At 47.3% G+C, this 24,799-nt stretch overlaps 2 protein-coding genes across 2 annotated transcripts; both read right to left on the reverse strand.

Annotated features, from left to right (window-relative positions):
- Window positions 1–2,190: 2,190 nt before the first annotated feature.
- On the reverse strand, window positions 2,191–3,793 carry LOC123058538 (transcription repressor OFP8). Its single transcript, XM_044481253.1, has one exon. The coding sequence runs from the start codon at window positions 3,468–3,470 to the stop codon at window positions 2,526–2,528; it is 945 nt and encodes a 314-aa protein (XP_044337188.1). The 5' UTR covers window positions 3,471–3,793; the 3' UTR covers window positions 2,191–2,525.
- Window positions 3,794–4,547: 754 nt separating this feature from the next.
- LOC123061991 (GTP-binding protein At2g22870) lies at window positions 4,548–11,848 on the reverse strand. The gene is made up of 4 exons (XM_044485286.1): window positions 11,238–11,848; window positions 10,355–10,424; window positions 9,352–9,514; window positions 4,548–5,107 (listed from the first exon to the last, which is right to left on the reverse strand). The coding sequence occupies exons 1-4, from the start codon at window positions 11,767–11,769 to the stop codon at window positions 4,889–4,891; spliced, it is 984 nt and encodes a 327-aa protein (XP_044341221.1). The 5' UTR covers window positions 11,770–11,848; the 3' UTR covers window positions 4,548–4,888.
- Window positions 11,849–24,799: the final 12,951 nt, after the last annotated feature.

Here is a 24,799-nt window from a genome sequence, read left to right on the forward strand (position 1 = left end):
AGCTGCTTCGTACGCTGCGGTCGGGGTGAGGAATCGCAGTAGCCTGTCGTGTAACGCTGGCCACATACAGTACATACTTGCGCGTTTATTTGCTCAGTTTAGCTACACGTCAATGGTCTGAAAACGGAATTTGGCTCGGTTGATTTCGTTTTGAGAAGGAGGACGAAAGCGCCGAGGGAGAGGAAGAAGGAGACGCCTGTTGTTAGGGTGGCGGGTGGGGTGCTGCTTCGCCCGGGATTTTCGGGTGGATGTCGGGTTTAAAGGGATGGCCGGGGACGGCGGCAAGATCGGTGGTGGGGGTAGGTTGAGGGAAAGATGGTAGCGGTAGCAGGCGACCTGGCCGGTGGCACAAGGCGGCGGGAGGAAGAAGATGCTAGGCACTATGTGATCTATTTTTCAGAAAACGGTTGGAAGAGGAAGATGACTGTTCGCTGTTAGATCAGAAATCAAGGGTTGGAAAGGAGTCGAGTGACCGGTCCCTTATTTAGTACTCTCTCCGTCATAAAATTTTTGTCTTAGATTTGTCTAAATACGAATGTATCAAGTCACGTTTTAGTATTAGATACATCCGTATCTAGACTAATCTAAAACAAAAAATTAGGAACGGAGAGAGTATTCACTATGTTTCACGACGTGGTGCGTATAGAGTTTTGAGAAGTCAAATTTATGTAAAAACTATTTATACTTACAGTACAAAATATATATAATATGAAACCACTTCCTGTAGTGAATCTAACAATATATGCTTGGCATTCTAGATGTAAATTAACTAACGGGTATGTCTAAGGCACATCTAGATGTGCTCTAGTTATTGCATATCTAAGTGAGTGAATTAAGCATAAAGAGGAAGAGAAAAAAAAAAAGAAAATATCCACACGAATCTCAACGTAAGATCAATGATATAGGACTTAGATGTGCAATACTTATGACACATCTAGACGTGCTTTAGCAAAATTGTTAACTAAAATTTGTAAGGTTTGATAGTATTTTAAAAGAGTACAGTATAGTACATTCCTCAAACCATCTGCATGGAGGGAGCTTACGTGGAGCGAGGAACAGGGGCAGGCAGGGGCGCTGATTCGCGAGCGCGACAAGACGCGACGAACTGGCGACATTCTGCGCGCCTGGCGAGGGCGTCACGTCGGTCGGCCGCGCGCGCGGGCGGGGCGGACGGACGGGGCCTCTCGTCGCGGTGCGGTCACGTTGCGCGAAAAGCTGGATGCATCAAAGCTACGGCCGGGCTACTCCTAGTTTCATGCAAGTGGCAGATGCGTACAAGCGCATGGCATCCGCCGCGGTACTACGTACGTACGTGCACAGACACACAGCAGCGGCGCTGCACGGGTCGCCGTTCGCCCTGCACACTGCCAGCGCCAGCGCCAGCGGCCGCGACCCGATCAATCGCGCGCGGCCGGTCGCGGCGCTGCCTGGTGCAATCTGTGCGCCACGCTTCACGTCGGCATCGCGGGTGCGCGCGTGGCTGGCCGGTTGGTTGGTGCGATTCGTTCGGCCGCCCCCGGCCCAACCCCCCGTTCCTACCAATCTAGCAACCAGACGCGGTCACCAACCGCGCCAACCCGACGCACATGCCTGCGCCTCCTCCTCCTCCTACCCAGCTAGCCCGCGAGCGCATGCATACCCAAGCAGGGGGGTGCAAACGAGCCATGGACACATTCATTCACGCCGACGACTTCCGTTTGCATATTATAGAAGATCCGGTAATGTCCCTGCCTGCGTGTGCGTTTACTTGCGAGGGAGGGAGGGAGAGAGAGGCCGGACGTTGCCAATTTGGCACTTCTCCGTCCGTTGTTTGCCGGCTACTCCTTGCCGGATTTTGTTTGCTTATTGTATGGGGGCAGAGCCGCAACGAAGCACGGAATATATTCCAGACCGTGTTAGAGTATTCGGTTGGAAATGATCCACATGCGACTAGAAATGTGTGTCGTCATTTCATGCTCTTGGGGATTGAGTTTTTCTTTCGTGGGGAGCTCGTTCAACGAAGGAGATACGTATGAAGCGAATTTCAGAGTCAAATGTTGACAGGAAATAGTTTTTTTTTACCCAGAGTTGAATCAAGCAGAGATGATTGTATCGCAATAGCCATATGCAGGTCGACTGAATTTGCAATTTGAATGGGTTGATTCTGCGGGAGGAGGAACGGCCGGGGGAATAAGAAAGCCGGACGAAAGCTAATTCGAAAATACCTTCAATCAATCAATCAAAATATATCGCGTATTTACAGGACGCACAAACTGACGAGAACATTCACAGCGGAAGGCTGGACTACCACTACAAGTTAACATCAAGAAACTAAGGTACAGTACCATCGCTGACGGAACTACAGGGGGCGTCCGGAACTCCCAACTAAGCACGAGTTAGCTGGTCAAGATCCAGCCATGAATGAACGAAGGAGACAACGCACGTAAGCGCGCAACATCGCACATGTCCAACCCGATCGTCTGCCATGCCATTCATCTCGCTCTCACTCTCGCAAAGGTTAATAATCCTATCAACACCGATCGGGTTCAGGGGCAGAGCGTCTCCCGCACGTCGGCGAAGGCCGCGAGGATCACCGGGTAATGCCGCGGCGAGTTGAGCACCAGGTACGTCTCCAGCAGGCTCTCCGCGCTGTGCTCCCCGTCGCCGTCGCCCTCCGGCCACTCGGCGATCATCTCCTCCATGGACCTGCGGAAGTCCTCGTACGGGTCGGCGGAGCGCTTCACCACGGCGAAGCCCCCGTCCGTGGCGGCGGACGCCTTGGAGCCCCGCGGCATCTCGAAGCTGTAGCGGCAGCTCTGCGACGCGCCGCGGCGCGGGGCGGCCGGCGGCGCGCGGCAGGGCCCGGACACGGACGCGCGCGCCTTGGCGGCGTTCTTGCGCGGGCAGTTGTAGAAGTCGGACGAGTCGGAGGAGAAGCTCCTGGACGAGAAGAGGTTCCGCGAGTCCTCGTCGTACTCGTCGTCGGAGGAGGAGCTGCTCAGCAGCCTGCGCGAGGAGTGCGTCGACAGCCTGCGCCCGCCGTTGCCGGGCCGCTCCTTCCACCTCGGCAGCGGCGGCAGAGGCGCCGCCGCCCGGAACGGCGAGGAGGGCGGGCACTTGCGGCCCTCCCACTCGCTCGTCCCCTTGAGCGCCGCCCTCTCCGCCTTGATGTCGTCGGCGTCGAGCGGCGCGAGGAGGGACGGGTCGGCCGCGTCGACGGAGCGGCGGCCGGCGCAGTCGATGGTGATGCGGATCATCGGGACGGTGCGGCGCGCGGAGACGGAGAGGCGGCGGTCGTGGTGCTCGCCTGTCGCGGCCTTCTTGCCCCCCGCCGCCCCGAGGCGGCCGTAGGAGGGCAATGCGAGGGCCGGCGGCGTGGCCTCGTCGTCGCGGCGCTTCCTGCCGCCCGATCGCCTGGAGAAGACCGACAGGATGGCCGCCAGCCGGTGCTTGAGCTTCTTGCGGCCGACGCCGGAGCCGGAGCCGTCCATCGTGCCGGCGACCTTTGCGTGCGCGCGTGGACACTAGACAGAGCGCGCGCGAGCTGCGGGGAGGAGGGCGGGAGATGGAGGGAGAGGATCGGCTGGGGTTGGTTCGGTCCACTATCGCATTCGTGCAGGGCTAATGCGGCCTGGCCTTTTAACCGGTGCGATCTCGAAGCAAAACCGCCAAGGGGTCGGCGGACACGGTCGTGGCCCCTCCGGTCCGGCGGGACGATGGGGACAGGCGCCACGTAACAACGCGAGTAGTGGGGGGATGGCTTTGGCTTGGCCCCGAGCCCCCGAGGCGGTTGCGCGCGATGCTGCTGCAAGCTGCGTCTTGGATCCCATTTCACCCGCGGCCTTCCCCTCCTGGATTTAGCTTACTGACAAGATTGGCCTAATGGCCCTCGCTAACTGTCGCCTTGCGCTTGTCCGTGCGCCGCGCATACATGGCATGGGGAAGGCGGTGGCTCGTGAGCAGCGCACGGGATCGCAAACGTGGCCGACCGATCTTTGTGAACTTCGTAAGAACTGGCGCTGGACACGGTGCAATTTGACCGGTTTCATCAGGAAAAGAGGTGCCCAGCAGCTGTGGGGAGGAAGGGAGGAGCCCAGCTGAGCTGTTCGTCGGGACTGGAAGCAAGTAAGTATCTATACATACCTTTCGCGTAGACGGCGCACGGCTTTTAAAGATTTGACCTTATAAAGACAAACAAACAAACAGGTGCTGATACTGCCAATACAAAACTCATGACAGATAGGCCTAACAAACCAAGCAAGCATGCATGCATGCATGAACATCAAGACCCCAGGATAAGATAATCGCACGTTACAGTGCAGCCAGGCCTGCAGTTATCTGACCAGGGCTGCGCGTCCAGTGAGTCCAGGCAGACTTGTACCGGCTGATCTTTTTTGTTTAATCTGCTCTGGGCTGAAAGGGAACCAACTGTAGAATGGACCCCAATAATGTGGCACTTTCACCGCGTGCTGTACGCCACGGAAAAAGCATTGACTAGTCAAGAGGCGCCCGCACCTCCTGCCATTTGTGCCATGCAGGGTGCAAGGGAGCAAATAACAAAACAAACGTGTGGGATTCCCGATGATGATTAGCTGACACGGGAGGTTCTTTAATCTACACACAGGACGCACAATCTTATAATCAGAAGGTAACAAAGACAAAACGTCGAGGCTGTACGGTTGTAGTACAAATATAGAAGAAGAAAACAGGGCAGTTGATTTCAGCGGCTTGTCTGTATTCCCGGTCGGTCTGCCTGTTGATTGAGTAATCATGGTTGCAATCGTGGGCAATCAACAGCTCAAAAGGCAAGGCGGATTGGTTGGTGAAGATCCTGATTGCAGAGGGTGCGGCTGCCGCCTGAATGCGGTTTGGTATTGTTTCAGTCCTACTCTTGTTGTATTTCCTCTTGTCAGTGCTTGCGCCAATAGTTCCTGAGCTGAGACATGTGCAGAAGTATCTCATCTCTGCCTTGGTTCGTTACGCTGCTCGTCATTATCCACGGAGGCGCCGCCTCGAAATATTCGCGGATCAGGCTCTGGAAGCATTCTACGTTTTCTTCCGGTCTCTTGCCGCCGTTTTTCTTCTTCTTGCGCTTGTCGCACTTTGTGAAGACGAGCGTCATTGGGACCTGAAAACATGAACATTGAAACTGAAAGTCTTCAAGATTTGCTCTTCAGCTAGCTATCGATTTCCTCCCATGTTTTTATTAACTAGTATAGTGCATGTTTTTATTAACAAGATTTGCTCTATACGTGTTGCAAGATACACACAGATCTATAACTAACAGCCTGACATCATTAATCAGATTCAGTAGATATCAATGCATCAAGAGAAGAAATACATATGGAAGACAATAATGCATGATTTGGATCTTGCCTGTCATTACTTATACAGAAGGACGCTCCATTACTATATGTCCGAAAAGAGGAATATGTAAATGGATGCCCTCAGGACATTCAATGATGCAAACATTCCATGTCCAAAGAGGAGTGTTTTGCACTGAATTGCAACGAAACAAAAGGGGGGATGGTTGAATCTCACAAAAGGGAAAATAATGGTTGTGGGGTGGGGAGGCACCAATAAAAGGACATAAGCTGCTTACGGGAACACTACTGATCGTTATTGACTGGGTAGGACAGGCTCAGGCTTTGTTGCAAAGGGTGGGTGAGTCAGTGGGGACACTGCAGTAGCGGTAGTACACAAGGAATGTGGAATGGGCAGGAACTAACTAATATTGTCAAATATTACTTTTGTATTAGATACCACCATGTTGTCCGACTTGAGTCTGCCAGAAGTTTTACTTTAAATTGACAAGTTTTGACTTCCTGATACGAGATTGGGGGTTCCACAGTCAAGCTGCACTCGGCAGGTTTGGTAGGGTCTTGAGACTGATATAGGGACACTATCCAAAAATAAAAATAGAAGGCGTGCCATAAGCCCCAGTGGCAGCAGCATTCAACTATAAAGAAACCCAATTGCACGCTAATTTACCAGATGACAGAAACATTTCTCAGATACACATACATATTACAATCAGAAACTTATTAGGGGCTTGCAGGTATTTTATCTTCACAACGATGAGTGATAGATCATATTTGACACTTTTCTGTTCAAACTTAAAACTATAAGCTTTAATTTAACTAAAGTAGCCTCAGAATTCTTTACGTAATTGATGGAAACCTATTCTTGAAAGATTGAAAAATAGATCTAAAGGTCAGCTGTGAGAACATTTGTGACGAACATCCTTCTAAATATTGAAATGTTGGCAGGAGTTTGATAATGCAAATTCGACAGAAACACGTTCATTTTAGGCAAATATAGGGATATTGCTTTCATGCTCCTTTTGTTGGGGCACTTTGTCTGACATATTTCCTTTCAACTGCGTCACTGCACTCCTTGAAGTATACTCATTTCAACCGACAATTTAACTCTATTCCTTTACTCTATACAGGTGCTTTCAGCAACATCCTATACAACTTAGAATAAACTCTCCTAATCGGTGCTTCAAGCTCCCTTTTTTGGCCAGAAAGTGCTTTTCATGTTACAGTAATTTATTTCTTCAGATCATTATCTGCAGGTTTGGATTGTTCATTTGAACTGCCTCATCTTCATGTGGTTTTGGTGTCCAACGAACACTGATTTATGTGTGTGCTGCATTTATTGTACCTACAGAAGACTACATGCGCCAGTTTATCAGTGGCCTTCGTAGAAGGCTTGATGGCATGTGCTCTGCTACCGTTCACACTGGCGCGCTCCCGGGACCAACTTCCCGGTCGGTCACCCATCCTAAAATCGCTCCAGGCCAAGCACGCTTAACTTTGGAGTTCTTTTCGAACGGGCTCCCGGAAAAGAAGGAATTCCTTGTTGATATGGGTAGTCTATCATTCCTATTAAGCCAGGCTCTCACATACACCCCCACTCAAAGTAACCGACGTCCTTATCGGCCCATCAGGAACGTTCCCTTTTGGCACACGTATGAACGTCCAGTCCGGCACATGTGTCATGCCGTGTGCCACAACGGGCCACATGCCCGCGCACCTGACCCGCACATGCCCGTGCAACCGCAAGGGTCGGCTCTGATACCAATTGTAACGCCCCGTTACGCCTGGCGGGATCTAGACTAGCCCCACGGACCAACACTGGTCTTTCCTGCACATTTGCGCACCCGGGACCAACTTCCCGATCGATCACCCATCCTAGAATCGCTGCAAGCCAAACACGCTTAACTTTGGAGTTCTTTACGAATGGGCTCCCGGAAAAGAAGGAATTCCTTGTTGATATGAGTAGTCTATCATTCCTATTAAGCCAGGCTCTCACATCCCTATTATACGGTGAAGGGCAAAGCAAGAATAAGGAGAAGTTATCTCAAGGATCATCTATGATGCCATGATATTGAGGACACAGAAATAAAATAATATGCTCAAATGAATTGCCTGGGACAAGCACATCAAAAGTATATTTGAAGTCTTAGCAGTTTAACACAAAATTAAACCATTGCCGTATTTGCTGAATAGCCAAGGCAAAAATAAACAGCTCAAAACAAACCACATCTGAAAGGGAAAACATAAAAGGCTCAAACAAAGTGACCCAACAAAAAACATGAAGATAACACTCTGGTAGGAGCTAGGACCCTACCTGGTCTAGGGCGTAGGTTGTACGGGAAGGAGGAGGGCTGACGGGGACTCGAGCGCGGCTGCTGGCGGCGGGGCGCCATGGCGCGATGAAGAAGAGGTCGCGGCGGCGCAAGGCGCGGCTAGGGTTTAGGGTCCGGCTCCTCAGGGAGCCGGGCAATAGGATTTATCTTATTGCTTAATTCTCAAAAGAGTCTTACAACTTGTTTGTATAACCTCGATGCGAAATAAAAATAAGATAACTTGTGGGCTAAGCCCCTAACTAAACCTGCCCGGTGGGCCTCCTACGGGCATAAGTCTGCCCGGTCATAACACACTCCTACATTCTACTAGAATGGATGTGGTTCATTTTGTTATGATACACACTCACCAATTTTTAAGCAGATTATATTGCTAGGAAGAGAACGCACAGCCCAACCTCCGGAGCGCATAGTTGCGATGTGCTGGAGGCCATAGTTGTGATCCCTTCAGTGGCTTTTGTACCGTGGCGCGGGAAGAGGTAGAGGGTAAGGATTCATCGGAAGCTAACCTCCTTTTGCCCTTGTATATTGATTGATTGAAACTCCCAAATGCGAGGTATGTCCCATTCTATAGGAGTACAGGACCAAGTCCGTAATGCGACTGTGGCATCTCCTACTATGGCATAACTCCTACTGAGTACTCATAATCTATAAGGCGCATCTCCTGATCAGATCGGAATTGGAACAGATAAGATCCCCAATTACTTGAAGATCAGGATTTACAGTTTTATGTTTTCCCTTTCAGATGTGGTTTCAATCCAACTATGTGCATACGTGCGGCCCCACATGACAGAGGACGTCCATGTAAAGCTCCTCTAGTGCAAGAGGAAAAAGCTAGACAGGGAACACCCCTCCCCTCGTGCATCATGATAATGGGTGCCCCTCATTGTCTCTTCTGAGCTATCTATCTGAACTCTCTAATCCTCAACGTGAACGATGCTACTTGCATTTGTTTTCATTCCAATCCCTATACTCTACTCCTTGGATGTCTTCACATCCACCCATGGATACCAAAAAAATTGCCGTCTAGTCCTTGTTGAATTTGATGTTTAATCCTTCTTACTAAGACAAATTTGTTCTTTCAGCAAATCTGTAATAAGGCCATAGTAACTCTTTTAAGAATACTTCAAACTTTGTAATTCATCAAAAATGAATAAACCATCGAGCATGCGGAACAACACTAGTGTTCTGATTGTACTTTAACTAATCTCAAGAAGCCTACTGTTATATCAGATGACCCTGAAGAGAAAGAAGCCTACTGTTTTAAATGCACAAGATTAAAATACCTAAAATAACCCCTGGTTCATGGTAGGAGTAGTACAGACAATAATTTTGAAACCTGATAAGTCACTCATAAATTCCTAATTATCCGTACTGCAAAGTTTGACATGATACATGCCTTTGGGCTCAGACTAAATCTAGCACTATTTTAGTGCTAGATACATCCATTTGAGCGACAAGTAATTCCGGACAGAGGAAGTATATTATTGACTGCTTAAAGTCTAACATAGCACTGTAATTTGTTTCATCAGAACAACAAAAAGAAAAAACTTCATGTGTACAGTAGCACATCTTTCAATGCGGTGGGTAAATAGATTGACTAATTTCGTGTAACATGATGGACTCTCATCATTGATAGTTCATATGCAAAAGGTGTAGATAGCTAACTAGTTCAACATCTTTCAGTATGAAGATTTAGTTGTTTGGAAAGGATGGCTTACCTTATTTTGCCCAAGCCAACTAGCATAGTCAAGATCAATCTTCTTAGCAGGAATACTTGCATCAATAAGGAGAAAAACTGACACCAAATTATCTCTGCTGAGGAAGTAATTTCTTGTAAATTCATCCCAATCTTTACGAGCTACCTGTGGTGCTGAAGCATATCTGTTCAAATAAATGCTTTAGTTAAAGCCAGAAGATGGAGAATATTTCAAAAAATATATAAGCTCCAACCAGTAGAGTTTAATTTTCTACTGTCATGGATCCTTTTCTCGTTTGATGTATGTCCGAATAAGAAGTATATTTTGATTTTTATTAACCTACATAAAGCAGGTTCAAAGAAGACACAAGTCAAGAAAGTGTTTTTGACATATACAATATATTAGTGTGTAACTCAAATTAATAAAGATATTGATATGCACAGTCACGGTCCATACTAGATGATGTGAACACTCTTCTAAATTCCCAAATATCAAATATATTTCGAAATGATTGGCACCAATTTGATCAGCATAATCATGTTTATGTACAAAGTCTAAAACTCCAGGTTAAAGTGCTCTGCTTTTCACCAAAAAAACTAACCATGATTTAATCAAATCATTTCCTGTTACTACAGATATTACCTATACACCATAGAACTTATTATCCACTAATGAACTATTCGTAGGTAGACAGTAACTTAAAAATAGGCATCCAGTAGGGCACTAACTCAAAGAGGGCCGATATGTTAAAAAGGGCAATTAAATTCACAATTTGAGAGTACAGTTAAGCTACTCAATTCATTTCAAGAATATCGATATTTGCAAGTAATGTGTCAGCTTTAATTCCAATGGATCTGTAACATCGAAATTGGCATGGAGAATTACGAAGAGATATGTTAAGTTTCATGGCAACAAAACAGGCTTGAAGTTCAATGGTCAAACATTTCAATGCATTTGTCTGCGTAGTTAAGAACTTTTTTTGGAAAATACGGAAACTGAAAGTGGGCTAAGAGCAGTAGCATACCCATAACCAGGCAAGTCAACAAGGTACCAACTGTCATTTATTTTAAAATGATTGATACACTGGGTCTTTCCTGCAATGATAAAAACAATTAAGAAAATTAATGAAATTAGGATGGAGAGTTGATTTCATAATATTGAGGTTCTGCTGCAGTGTATCGTGTAAGAGGCCAAGGAACGAACAGCTGGAAAAAGGTCATGTTGAACATATTTCTAGAGAATATATTGATGCTAGACCATGCAGTTCCATGTGCTTGCAGAAATTATTATTATTATTATTATTATTAAAACCAAAAGATACAGTTTGGCAAAAGAAAAATTATGTAGAACTAGACAGCAGAGGTTCATGGTCTTTCTGCTCTCTTTTCAGTATGGGCCGACAGATAAGCTCTTATATATAAGATAAACATCAAACATGTGGCCAACAAAACAAAACTCGAAGACCAGAGTGCCAGACCTTCTGAAAAGCCAACATTACAACAATAACCGGGCATAGCAAGAGAACTATTATCATCGGTGTGCGTGACCATTATAAAGAGAAAAGAACCATGTATGAAGAAAGAATAACCAGCTTTTCTATGTATGAATGGAATTGAACAGCTTGGTGTAAGATGCAGACGCATAATGTGCAGTTTTAGAGCTAGACACTAAAACCCAGAATCAAGTCAATCATATCCCCTAAAAGGTGCCTCCTATGAACACATTTGTGCACTCAAACCCCAGAATAGCCCGCTTCCACCATATCTCAAAGTACTCGCAAAGCCATCGTATCAACTAGGTAATCGCCTCCTAGCAAGTAGGAACGAGAGGACCTAAACCTTAAACCCCAGCAGCATTACAGTTGCAGCATATAATTAGGCAACAAAAAAAATTTAAGAGCGGCCTACCAGGTTTCTTGGAAGTGAGCGCGAGGCGCTTGCGGCGGACGAGCGAGTTGAGCAGTGACGACTTGCCGACGTTGGAGCGGCCGACGAGCGCGAACTCGGGCAGCCCATCCCTGGGGCAGTCATCGGGTCGCACGCTGCTCTTTATGAAATCCGCGTTAACCACCTGCGCATCGCCCCGCGCGTACGTGCCCAGCACGATGTTGGAGCCCTTGAGGACCCGCGCGGTTACGACCTCCTCGTCCCCCGGGGTCACGCTCGCCCCCGGTGGCAGGAAGAGCCGGTCGAGGGGGAGCTTTACCTGCACCTCCTGCGGCTCCTGGGGCTCCTGGGGCTCTTCGGCGTCGAGGTGGTCGGCGGATTCTTCGGCGTCGGAGTGGTCTACGGTTTGGGGGGCCGCGAGCGCTGAGAGCGCGGCGCAGCGAGGCAGGAAGGGGCGGCGAGGAGGGAGGCGGGAGGGGCGGACGAGGAGCTTCGAGGTGGGGCTGGAGGGGAGGGAGAGGAGGCGAGGGACGATGCGGTGGTAGAGGAGCATCGCCGCCGCCGGCGGTCAGGGATTTGGGTTTTGGAGGCCGCGAGAAGTGTGCGGCGTGGTTGGGGGCGCACGGAGTGGAGTGGAAAAGCTCGCAGGGATGGATTGGGTGGGACCGGAAGGGCTACCATAAGTATAAGAGTAAATAGTAAAGTAATAAAATGCATCAAAGGAGTTGTTTGTTTCAAAGATTTTTGCCCATCACCTGTTTATGCCGTAAAGTAAAACATGAACAGTGTTTGGTAACTATTCACGTAAACACATCCCTTCGTAAATGGGTCCAGGGCAGTTAATGATCGATACCGTCCACCCACCCATCAGTAAAGGGTGTGGTACCGAGTACATTGCCCTCATCCTCCCCCCAAGCTCCCTCTCGGCCTCATCCTTGCCTGACCTAAGTTCGGCACCGCGCCTCCTCGACCCCCTTTGAGCCCCCTCGCAACAACCAGGCGTGTGAGATTGAAGAAGGCGACAACGCTTGTGATCGGGAAGGGCCGCCGACGCTTGAAATCCTGGGCGGCTGAGGCCAATCAAGAGCGAGCTATTTGCAGGGAGGATGGTGGCCGGCGAGCAGCGGGGCCGAGCAAGAGCAAAGTGATGGTAAACAATTCCTTTATTTGAACATGAACCAAACAAACTTAGAAAAAACTCATTACGCCTCCTTAATTGTTGTGATATGATTACATTCACATTTCAGTTGCCAAAGACCTCCAAAGTTTTTTTAAACATGGTACAAACGTTTATGAATGCTCATCATACCCTTGTGAACATTTTCGAGGGTTTGAGCCGACTGATCTTGACATCGACAAAGTTGTCACAGACACATCATAGTGGACGAGCACGTGGTACATTGAAAGAATAGTGCCGGAAAGACTAAAATAAATTGAAGAATATGCAAATACTGGTGTAAGAGTCAAAAACATCTATCTATACCTACCAGTAAATGGAGGTGATATTATTGGTCCCTCGTACACAATTACAGACCCCCCCCTCCCCTAACATTTTTTGTAGCATAAGTTAAATAACACGAGGGTGAGGTTGCGACGGGTCCAACGAAAGTTGAGCTCGAGGTTATTGCAACAGTTGCTCCAATCCTCGATCAATCAGTTCTTTAGATGCCACGGGCCGGTAAAGAGTCCTATGATGTCGCCTATTCGGGTGAGAGGGTCAAGCTCGCGCCTTTATCTTCTCCGGTGCCCGTCTTTACTTTTATGTTTAACACATAGATCATTACCGCTCTTTCACTATTCCAACTAAATCTTCTGCAGAAACAGGGTACTGAATAATATGCATGGAGCCCCTCACCTAACGTAGGTAGATCCTTGACATGGCTACCTTGGCCATGCTTGACAGGCCGACATATTAGCGCGTGTGCCCCGACCCGTGTTGGGCTAGCCTGACACGTGGCCCGCCTAGGGTCGTGCATGAGTCGCAAGGCTAGGCACGTGCGCTGGCACAACACAACCCGTTTAGTTTTTTTCTTCATCATAGCACACAAACAACCAAACTAGGCTAAAAAACAACCTTAACAGGCCTAAAATCACGCAGACTAGTGGGCTAAACCTGCCGGCGGGCCGACCTATTTTTATTGTTGTGGCGTGTCTGGGCCTGGAGGTTGGGCACGTGGGTCGGCCCCACACATGGTTAATCGGGTCATGGCCGACACATGGCCCGCCTAGGGTGGTGTCTGGGCCGCAAGGCTGGGCACACGTGCCGGCACGACACAGCCCGTTTAGTTTTTCCTTTAGTTCTTTTATATATTAGCACAAAACAGCCTAAATAGGCCCAAAAAGTAGCCTAAGTAGGCGGGCTGGTGGGCTAAAAGTGCGACTGTTGTCGGCCCATTTCCTCGTTGTGCCGTGCCTGGGCCCAAACACTGGGCACCCGGGCCGGGCCGTGCCAGGTGAGTTAAGCCCTGGGCCGGGCCATGTGGCCACCAGATCCCCATCGCATCCTGAACCTCCTCTCCTCTGGTTCTCCTCATCATCACAACTCACAAGCTGCAATATCCAAAATTCCAAATCATTCTTCTCTCGGCGACGCGATTGGCAGAGGCGGCCATGGAGAAGGGGAAGGCCCCAGCGGAGGCAGCGGAGTCGGCGGCGGCGTGTGCGGCGCGGCTGGCGCGTGAGTGGAGCACTTGGGCGATGAAGAACGCGAAGGTGGTCGCGCACTACGGCTTCATCCCCCTCGTCATCCTCGTCGGCATGAGGTCCGAGCCCAAGCCCAGCCTCGCGCAGCTCCTCTCCCCCGTGTAGCTATTTTCCGCGGCCCGATCCGCACGGCTGTGCGCGTATTGAATTGATCAACATTCGTATTTCTCCCCAATAATTTCGATTACTCTTTGGATTGCTCTGATTTGGGGTCTCCTTGATTGCCACCGAGAACCTACCAGCTAGTTTATCTGTATGATTATTAAGCTAGGAGCTACAATTAGTTGCAAATACTGGTATCGTGAGAATGTATTAGAGTCTCAAGGACGAGTTCGTGTTTCACCCTTTGAGATGGGAGGTGTGAGGTGTCACCGTGGGAGCAAGCGCAGGTACGGTGTTTATAAGATTTCTGATGTATGATGTATTTGGGAGTAGAAATTAATGCTTGCATACATATACAATATGTGACGATTAAAATTAATTAAAGATAAGGTGCGATGAAAACATGACATCTTGTACAATAGATAGATTTGTCTTATCTTTTTTTCCGAGAGTACTTATTTTTATATTTGGAAGACATTATCTTGAACAAGGAAGGTACTCATATTAGCAATCATCATATATCACATTACTAAGAATCACCATTGTACATGCTTTCCCTCCGCTAATTACAGACAAATCACATAAAAAAGCTTACAGGTAAAATGGGGGAAATTATATACACATAACATGTTGGGGATGATGGAGTATTGTATGTGCTACAATTATGATTTGACACAGGGTTACAATGCTTTGGGGTATATACAATCATATATACCATTGCTGCGTATATTGTCCTCCATATCACCTAAAAATAGAACCGTATGTGTGACGATAGTCTCCTTTAGATCTAACAATTTGTGAGGGTAAGATTCAGATGATAAACATACCAGAATAATATACCATTGTCTGACGACTGTAAGTTGTAAATATAAATCTTATAGCCTTACAGGTGGTTTGTCTATAGAGTTGTAGACCACCTCTTATTCTGACATGGTGTCAAAGTTTGACAGTTAAACACTCAATCTTCAGTGCATTAGTTGTTTGTTCAGGTGCTAATATTGCACCGAACTTTGCATCTTGTCGCTGTGATATACTAGCTTGCAAGCACACTGTGCGGAATTCTTTCCCTCTCTTATGCAATCATCAAGATAACACATATGCCTTTGTATCAAGTAGTGATGCCTGAGATAATGCAGTTTTGGCCTTTACGAGACATACCCTGAGTTCTTCTCTTGGCTTCTCATATGGAGGTCGTTGCTCGTATCTCAGAAAACTTTCTCCAGCGAGTACTGATGCCTATTCAGGGGAGCTGGGTAGAACAGTTTAATTTTCTGTCTCTATATTGCCTTTAGCCTTTGTTGAACTATGTTGAACCTTGTCATATATGGTTTCATTTCTACGAAATGGAACAGGGGCGAGGCCCCTGTTGATCAAAAATACGGAGGTCATTATGGTCCCACATGCTAGAATTTGTGGTGGTATGATCGTCCTTCTACTGATTGCAATTTATTATCTCTGAAATGTTCTTCAAACAGCCATTCTATCTCAGGAATTAGATATGTATGTACCACCACAAAATTCCCAGTTTTGAGATCTACCAATATTCGCTCTTATCTTATTCTATCAATGAAATGATACGCAACATTTGTGTATTCATGAAGAAAAAAAGATCTATCGATATTCCACTGTGGAGTGGTTGAAAATTGGACGAAAGAATTCTCTTTGTTTCTCATACGGATTTTTTTGATAAAATACCACTTTTTATTGGCACTTATCATATAACACCTTGTACATTGTAACTGCTAAAATAACACTTATTAAGTCTACCACTTTGCTGAAATACCATGAAATGTTCTTAGGCCGTGTTCGGAATCCATCTCATCCGCTCTGACTCCGTGCATTTGTGGAGCTCAGTTTAGCCCGCTCCGTAAAAGTGAGCTAGAGGCTCGTCCGCTCCGGAGCGGAGTGGAGGGAGCGGAGAGGAGCCGAATGCGGCCTTAGTTTCACATTTTAGCAGCTTTATTAAGAGTGATGACCAAACTAATCATGAAATGACCATATTACCATTGCGACATTCATCAAAGGTACGCATCGAAGTGTTGCCCTGACCACACCGGCGATAAAATAGCTCGCCCCGTGTTCCCCCACTCCCCACTCTCCGTAATGGGTGCCGTGAAGGTGAGCTCGGCGACAGCATGTTCTGCTGCTTGACGGCGACAAGGCTGACTGCTCTGCAGCGATGTAGAGGGGGAGCTCAGCCGCGTCGTGGAGAGCGAGCCCGATGGTGGCAAGACGGGCTGTTCTATGGCGATGCAGTAGGTATGGCGGCATGGAGGGTGAGCTCGCCACTCGCCAGCAGCGCGGGCGACTGCTCTCATTATCCATGGACTCCGGTGGGTACTCTCGCGTGCGCGTCGTGGCAACAACAGGTGTTTGAAATATATTGCCCTCTTTTTTGCACCAGTTTGGACTTTTGGATGAATTAGCCGGAACATGGATTCAATATAGTATCTGAGCAAAAAGGTCTTGAGTTTAAAATCTTGGCACGCAATGTTCAGAAAAGGATTATGTGATCTACATTGATCCCACCTTTAACAAAGACTAAATAAGACTAAACTTGAGGGAGTCCAAAGAAGTGTTTTTTCAGAAGACAGGTAGGTCTAGCATACACAACTTAAGTTGAGATGCGTTCTTACCATGCATGTTTTAAATGTGGTGACATGAGCGGTTGGCCTGCATGAAACACACATCTTATTATCATCCAGCTAGTGGTTTGTTGGAATTATTAGGCTTTAGGCCATTTATTTTATCCATTAATTCGTAGGAAATCTCAGAGGCCCATGTAACCCATGCATGCATGACATGAGAGTGTGAAAAGTTTAGTCTTACCATCCTAGTGCTGGATGTATGAGACCAACTTATAAGGTAAGTTGTTCTACATAGCACTAATAGCTTGAGAAGAGATCACAAACACATGCGCTCCTCCTGCGTGACCCCCCACGTCTCGCACGCATGTCGTATTTCGTGATCAAGCCGAGCCGCGGCGCGCCACACTAGGACCTAAGCAATGTGTTGCGTGTTGCCTTAGATGAGACACACTTCATTTCCCACCTTCTGGTTCAAACCTTGTGTCGCCTACCTTTTTCGCATCTCGCTTCATGTGCGTCGACGAGTGAAACACCATGCCTCCGAAACCCCGCCTCTTATGATCCGGTATCGGAGAGGGACGATTAGGTTTTTTTGGAGCGCGACTGCTGAATTTTCGTCCACCGTGGCTGAGCACGACGGCTTCTTCCCCAACGTTGACCACCTTCTCGGCAGCGTGACAAACGACATATCTGCATCTTCTTCCACTACACCGTATGTCTCCTATTCCCTTTTTCCCGGGGATTGCATCCTATCTAATACATTGATCTATCGATATAAATATGTTGTTTGTATGTTATATACCAATTGCATGACTGCTTACATCATTTTGTTACTTGATGTGATTATCATCGATACTATGATTATCATGTTTTATCTACTCCCTCTGTTCCTAAATATAAATTATTTTAGAGATTCCAATGCGGACTACATACAAAGCAAAATAAGTGAATCTACATTCTAAAATATGTCTATATACATCCGTATGTAGTTCGTATTGGAATCTCTAAAAAAACTTATATTTAAGGACGGAGGGAATAATGTTTTTCTAGATTGAACTTGATGAAAATTTTCTAATTATTCAATAATTTAATGGCTGAAATCTAGACATGTAAGGGCATCCCCATGCCCCAGATCTATTGTCCCAAGAGCCAAGTAGGTTCGGATGCCACCATGGACTAAAATTAAATGCCTCAAATATGTCAGTGTAGCTTGCGGAGGAGCCAGTCGCTTGAGTGGAAAAGGCAAGAAAAGAGAGAAAAGAGATGTGGTCTAGAAGCATAGGCAACATAGCTCACCAATCCATCGTGCCTCACTTCATGAGGGAGGCTACTTGTGCGTCGGATGAAAGTGAAATTAAACGATGCTTCAACTCTATGTGTTGATGCCACCTACCAGCAGTGGCGTAGTCAGGCCCCAGGCTACCTAGGTCGTGGACTGGAAAACCTTCGGTGAATGTAGCTACAGCCCTATACTGTAGCTACAGTAAACACTGTAGCAACAAAGATGGCCCTGGACGTGCAGATATTCTAGCTACGCCACTGCCTATCCGAACCTATTTGTTTGCTCTCTGGAAACCGCTCCAGAGAGGCGATCGGAGGCGACCTTCTGCCTTCCCTCTCGACAGCAGCGCCGCCATGGGTACTTGTCCTCTTTGTCCGCCGCTGAAGCGGATGGGCACCCTGGCAGTTTCTCTTTAGTGGGAGGTACAACAACAAGCCTTTAGTCCCAAACAAGATGGGGTAGGCTAGAGGTGAAAGCCATAAGATCTCGCAACAAATTCATGGCTCTAGCACATGGACAACAAGCCTTCACGCACCCCTGTCCATAGCTAGCTATTTGGTGATACTCTAATCCTTCAGGTCTCTCTTAACGGACTCCTCCCTGTTGGAAATATGCCCTAGAGGCAATAATAAAAGCATTATTATTATATTTCCTTGTTCATGATAATTGTCTTTATTCATGCTATAATTTTGTTATCCGGAAATCGTAATACATGTGTGAATAATAGACACCAACATGTCCCTAGTAAGCCTCTAGTTGACTGGCTCGTCGATCAACAGACTATGGACATTGGATGTCATTGATAACGAGATCACATCATTAGGAGAATGATGTGATGGACAAGACCCAATCCTAAACATAGCACAAGATCGTATAGTTCGTTTGCTAGAGTTTTCCAATGTCAAGTATCCTTTCCTTAGACCATGAGATCGTGTAACTCCCGGATACCGTAGGAGTGCTTTGGGTATACCAAACGTCACAACGTAACTGGGTGACTATAAAGGTATATTATGGGTATCTCCGAAAGTGTCTGTTGGGTTGACACGGATCAAGACTGGAATTTGTCACTCCGTATGACGGAGAGGTATCACTGGGCCCACTCGGTAATGCATCATCATAATGAGCTCAAAGTGACCAAGTGTCTGGTCACGGGATCATGCATTACGGTACGAGTAAAGTGACTTGCCGGTAACGAGATTGAACGAGGTATTGGGATACCGACGATCGAATCTCGGGCAAGTAACATACCGATTGACAAAGGGAATTGTATACGGGGTTGCTTGAATCCTCGACATCGTGGTTCATCCGATGAGATCATAGAGGAACATGTGGGAGCCAACATGGGTATCCAGATCCCGCTGTTGGTTATTGGCCGGAGAGTCGTCTCGGTCATGTCTACGTGTCTCCCGAACCCGTAGGGTCTACACACTTAAGGTTCGGTGACGCTAGGGTTGTAGGGATATGTATATGCAGTAACCCGAATGTTGTTCGGAGTCCCGGATGAGATCCCGGACGTCACGAGGAGTTCCGGAATGGTCCGGAGGTAAAGAATTATATATAGGAAGTGCTATTTCGGCCATCGGGACAAGTTTCGGGGTCACCGGTATTGTACCGGGACCACCGAAAGGGTCCCGGCGGTCCACCGGGTGGGGCCATGTAGGATCGAAGTATGTCTAGAGGGGGATGATTAGACTACTTGACCAAATAAAAACTTAACCTTTTCCCAATTTTAGTTCTTGGCAGATTTTAGCTAATTTAGGACAAGTCAAGCAATCATCACATGATTCAAGCAAGCATGCAAAGAGTATATAGGTAGCGGAAAGTAAAGCATGCAACTTGCAAGAATGTAAAGGGAAGGGTTTGGAGAATTCAAACACAATTGGAGACACGGATGTTTTTCCCGTGGTTCGGATAGGTGGTGCTATCCTACATCCACGTTGATGGAGACTTCAACCCACGAAGGGTAACGGTTGCGCGAGTCCACACAGGGCTCCACCCAAGGGTAATGGTTGCACGAGTCCACACAGGGCTCCACCCACGAAGGGTCCACGAAGAAGCAACCACCCACAAAGGGTCCACGAAGAAGCAACCTTGTCTATCCCACCATGGCCATCGCCCACACAGGACTTGCCTCACTAGCGGTAGATCTTCACGAAGTAGGCGATCTCCTTGCCCTTACAAACTCCTTGGTTCAACTCCACAATCTTGTCGGAGGCTCCCAAGTGACACCTAGCCAATCTAGGAGACACCACTCTCCAAGAAGTAACAAATGGTGTGTAGGTAATGAACTCCTTGCTCTTGTGCTTCAAATGATAGTCTCCCCAACACTCAACTCTCTCTCATAGGATTTGGATTTAGTGGAAAGAAGATTTGAGTGGAAAGCAACTTGGGAAGGCTAGAGATCAAGATTCATATGGTAGGAATGGAATATCTTGGTCTCAACACATGAGTAGGTGGTTCTCTCTCAGAACATATGAGTTGAAATGGTGTGTGTTCTGATGGCTCTCTCCACGAATGAAGAGGAGGTGGATGGGTATATATAGCCTCCACACAAAATCTAACCGTTACACAGTTTTCCAATCTCGGTGGGACCGAATCAATAAACTCGGTCGGACCGAAAATGTAAACCTAGTGACCGTTAGAGATTTTCGGTGGGACTGACATGCAACTCGGTAGGACCGATATGGTTAGGGTTTGGGCATAACGTAATCTCGGTGAGACCGATTACACAAACTCGGTGAGACCGAATTTGGTAATTAGCTAACCAGAGAGTTGGTCAGGCAAACTCGGTGGGACCGATTTGCTCTTTCGGTGAGACCGAGTGGAACTTGGTGAGACCGAAAAGTTACAAAGGGGAAACACTGAGTTTACATTGCAATCTCGGTGGGACCGATTTGCTCTTTCGGTGAGACCGAAAAGTTACGAAAGGGAAACAGAGAGTTTGCAATCCCATCTCGGTGAGACCGAGATCCTTATCGGTAGAACCGAATTGCTAGGGTTTGGCAGTGGCTAATGACAAGTGAAACTCGGTGGCGCCGGATAGGAAGAATCGGTAGGACCGAGTTTGGCTTAGGGTTTAGGTCATATGTGGATATGGGAAAGTAGTTGAGGGTTTTGGAGCATATCACTAAGCACATGAAGCAAGAGGCTCATTAAGCAACACCTCATCCCTCCTTGATAGTATTGGCTTTTCCTATGGACTCAATGTGATCTTGGATCACTAAAATATAAAATGAAGAGTCTTGAGCTTTTGAGCTTGAGCCAATCCTTTGTCCTTAGCATTTTGAGGGTTCCACTTTCACATCCATGCCATGCCAATCATTGAGCTTTCCTGAAATAATCATTTTGGAATAGCATTAGCTCAATGAGCTATATGTTGTTATGAATTACCAAAACCACCTAGGGATAGTTGCACTTTCAATTTCCCCCTTTTTGGTAATTGATGACAACATATAGATCAAAGCTTCGACAAATGATAATAAGCATGAAATATATCGTCGCTTTGAGAAGTATGTGTTAAGTAAGAGCTCCCCCTAAATTTGTGCATATTTAAAATTTGCTTTGGACTGCAAATGCACAAGGAGTTAGAGTCATGGGTTACTCTTCCATGTCACATACATCTTGGTGGAGCGCTTAAAATGATAAGAATGAAATACATGCACTCATCACCAAGAATAGTGAATGATCACATAAGATAGATAAGATAATATCATTAAGCAAGCATTAAGTGTAGCTTATGATCAAACACATGATCATCAATGTCTCACAAGCATAGTATCTCAAGCACTCAAAAGCAAACAAGTTTGAAAAACCACCAAATAAAGCAAGAGAGAAAAGCACACACTCTCTCTCGAAGCCTATGATCTATACATCTTCTCCTCCTTTGGCAACAAGTTACCAAAAAGTTCCTAGAAAATGCATAGCACTAGATCGACGCTCAGGCTTGATCTTTTGGTGGTGGTGGAGTCCGGATCACTCCAAGGACAAAGGCTTCGGTAGATGCTGAAGTAGACGCTGGAGTTGGAGCTGAAGTAGATGCTGGAGCTGGTGGAACTGAGGCTGTGGCTGGTGCTGAGGTGGTGGCTCTGGTGTCAGCAACTGGCACGGCAGATGACCTCAGGCCTCGTGGCACTCTGGCAAAGGCATGAGTGGTAGTCCTGCCTCTCCTCTCCTGCATGTCCTCCTGGAGCTGCTCCACTGCAGACTGAACTTCCGTTACTTTGACATCCAAGTCATAGAACTTCTGTTTCATGATTCTCTCTAGGCTCTGCTGATTTTGAGTGAGGGTGGCCAGACTTTGCTCAATCCTCAGCGTGGATGCAATCAAGTAACCAAGCTACTCTTGTTTGGTCTTCAAGAAGTATTCAGATGCCTCCTCTTGAGTTGGCATCTTGGCAGCTTTCTCCTTCCTCGCCTTCTCCTTCTTTGCGTAAGCTTGTGCAGACGATGGCTCATTCTCAGTCATGACAATTTGATTGTCCTCAAAATCTGGACGGATGGGCAAATGTTCCTTGTCCAATAAATATATGTCCGTGCCCATCTTGGAGTTAATGAGCTCCTGAATTTGAGGGGCATATCCGCAACTCGTCTTCTGATCTGCTGCAGTCCTCTTGATTGTTTCCACTATGAGGCTCATCACCTTGAACTTCTGAGGCACATCAAACACATGTAGCAAGTTGATAGCATGGCCTCTGATCATCTTGTGATCTCCAGACTTGGGCAGTAAGGTGTGCCTTAGTATCCAATTGATCGTAGGCAGACCTGACAGAAGATAATGCACTAAGCCAAACTTGAAAGTATCAAGTGCTTCATTTGGGATCTCCTTGTACATATTGGACATTGAGTTGTGGTCCATCTTCTTCTTGGCATATATGTCCATGTCATCATCATGCTCCTCTGGGGCATTAATTAACTTTGCCCATTCCTCAACAGTGGATTGGTACCTCGTACCCTCAGACATCCATGTGATCCTCCCATCTGGATAAAAATGTGCCGTGGAGTAGAACTGCATTATAAGCTCCTCATTCCACTTTGTGAGTTTCTGCCCAACAAAGTCAGCTACTCCACAAGCTATGAAGCTGTCTTACACTCCAGGATAGTGCTCTTTGTTGTCCTTGATATATTGCCAATCAACCCATCGCATATCACAGACAATGGGCTTCTTATCTAGCAGCACTGTCTCATAAAAATCCTGCTGCTCCTTGGTGTGAAATCTGTAGTCCACGGCAGTCCTTCTCCTTGAAGCATACGGGTCTGCTTCTCTCCACTTCCTCAACCCTGAATCTCTCCTGAGCTTCATATCCTCAGCCACAGGATGAGCATCGTTGTGGTCTGGGATCTTGGGCTTTAGCTTTCTCAGGACATTCTCTTCCTCTTCTTCAGCAACAGTCTCAGGCACTGGGGCCTTGTTCTTCTCAGCTGCAGGAATGCTCCTTGTATTCCTCTTTGGTTTTGGCTTGGAGGCAGCTTTGGGCTTAGATGCAGTAGCCCCTGACCTTATGGCATCACCCACCAGCTTGGGTGCCTTGGGTGCTGGTGCAGCTACCTCTTCTTCCTCTTCCTCTTCCATGATGGAAGCTTTTCCTAGCACTCTGGCTACGGTCTTCTTGACCCTTTCCTTCCTCTTCTTGCCTTCTGCAGCAACTGGCTCTTGGGGAGTGGGCTTCTCAGTTGAGGCTCTTGCCTTTGACATGGGCTGCCTGCCTGCTGGCCTTTTGATTTTCAGCCCTGGCTTTGTGCCTTGAGCTGGCTCAACTCTCTTGGAAGTGGCCTCTTCCTCTACCACATAGTCCTCATCTTCGGAATCTGAAGTCCTCTTCTTCCTCTGTCTCATGGCAGCCTTTGGCAAGTTGCTAGGGGTGCTCCTACTGCCCTCATCTGAAGAACTTGAGGGACTAGTGCCCTCACTCATGTGCACCTGCTGCTCTGACATGTTTTGGCTATCACTTTGATCAGACATGCTGCAAACTGACTGCTGACCCTGTGAACAGATTATAGATGAGGTAGAAAGGATGAGCATCACAAAATGCAGAGATTTTTGCAAAAGAATGATCCAAAAACTTAGTTTTAGTTTCCCACTGAAATCATCTCGGATCTATCGATTTTCAAACTCGGTGATACCGAAGCAGTTTTGGAACCTAAACTAGTGAACTCGGTAGGACCAAGTCACAGTTCGGTGGCACCGAGACTGCTAGGTTTCACAGAGTTCCAAAATCGGTCACACCGATAAGTAATTCTCGGTCAGACCGAGTCTCACTTGTGCAATGGCATAAGCCAAATCGGTGGGACCGAGTTTTTCAACTCGGTGAGTCCGAGATGGTTTCGGCGGAGACCTAAACCTAGAATTTTTGAATCAAACCTAATCTATGAGCGTTTTGACTGGATAGGAGTGTTTCAATCGTGGCAAGAATCATGAAGATCACAATGTGCTAGGAATCAGATTGGAGAATAGCACAAAGATCAAGTCCATACCCTAGTTCGGCGGGGACTTGCTACGGCGGCAACGGCGGGGCAGAATTCCCGTTGACGGCGACGGAGACCAGCGACTGGAGGCGGCTGGTGGCGAGAAGACGATCCAGAGACCACGAGGGCAGAGCAGGCTATCGCGCGGGCGAAGGGGTTCGGAGAAATTTCCAAAATTTTGCCCGTGACTATATATAGCCCGACCCTGTCGGTGTGACCGAGTGGAACAACTCGGTGGCACCGAGATTCATAACTGCAAGCAGTTACTGAAACTCGGTGTGACCGAAAGGTTCAAATCGGTTGCACCGAGATCGAAAACCTAGATCAACTTAATGATCTCGGTAGGACCGAAAGTGGAGTATCGGTCAGACCGAGAATCATAAAGAGGTTTTGGAGGTTTAAGTCTATGACGAATCGGGGACTCCGAGCGCTCCTCACACAGAGTG

Source organism: Triticum aestivum, chromosome 3A (assembly GCF_018294505.1).
Source record: "Triticum aestivum cultivar Chinese Spring chromosome 3A, IWGSC CS RefSeq v2.1, whole genome shotgun sequence".
NCBI classification, from domain to species: domain Eukaryota; kingdom Viridiplantae; phylum Streptophyta; class Magnoliopsida; order Poales; family Poaceae; genus Triticum; species Triticum aestivum.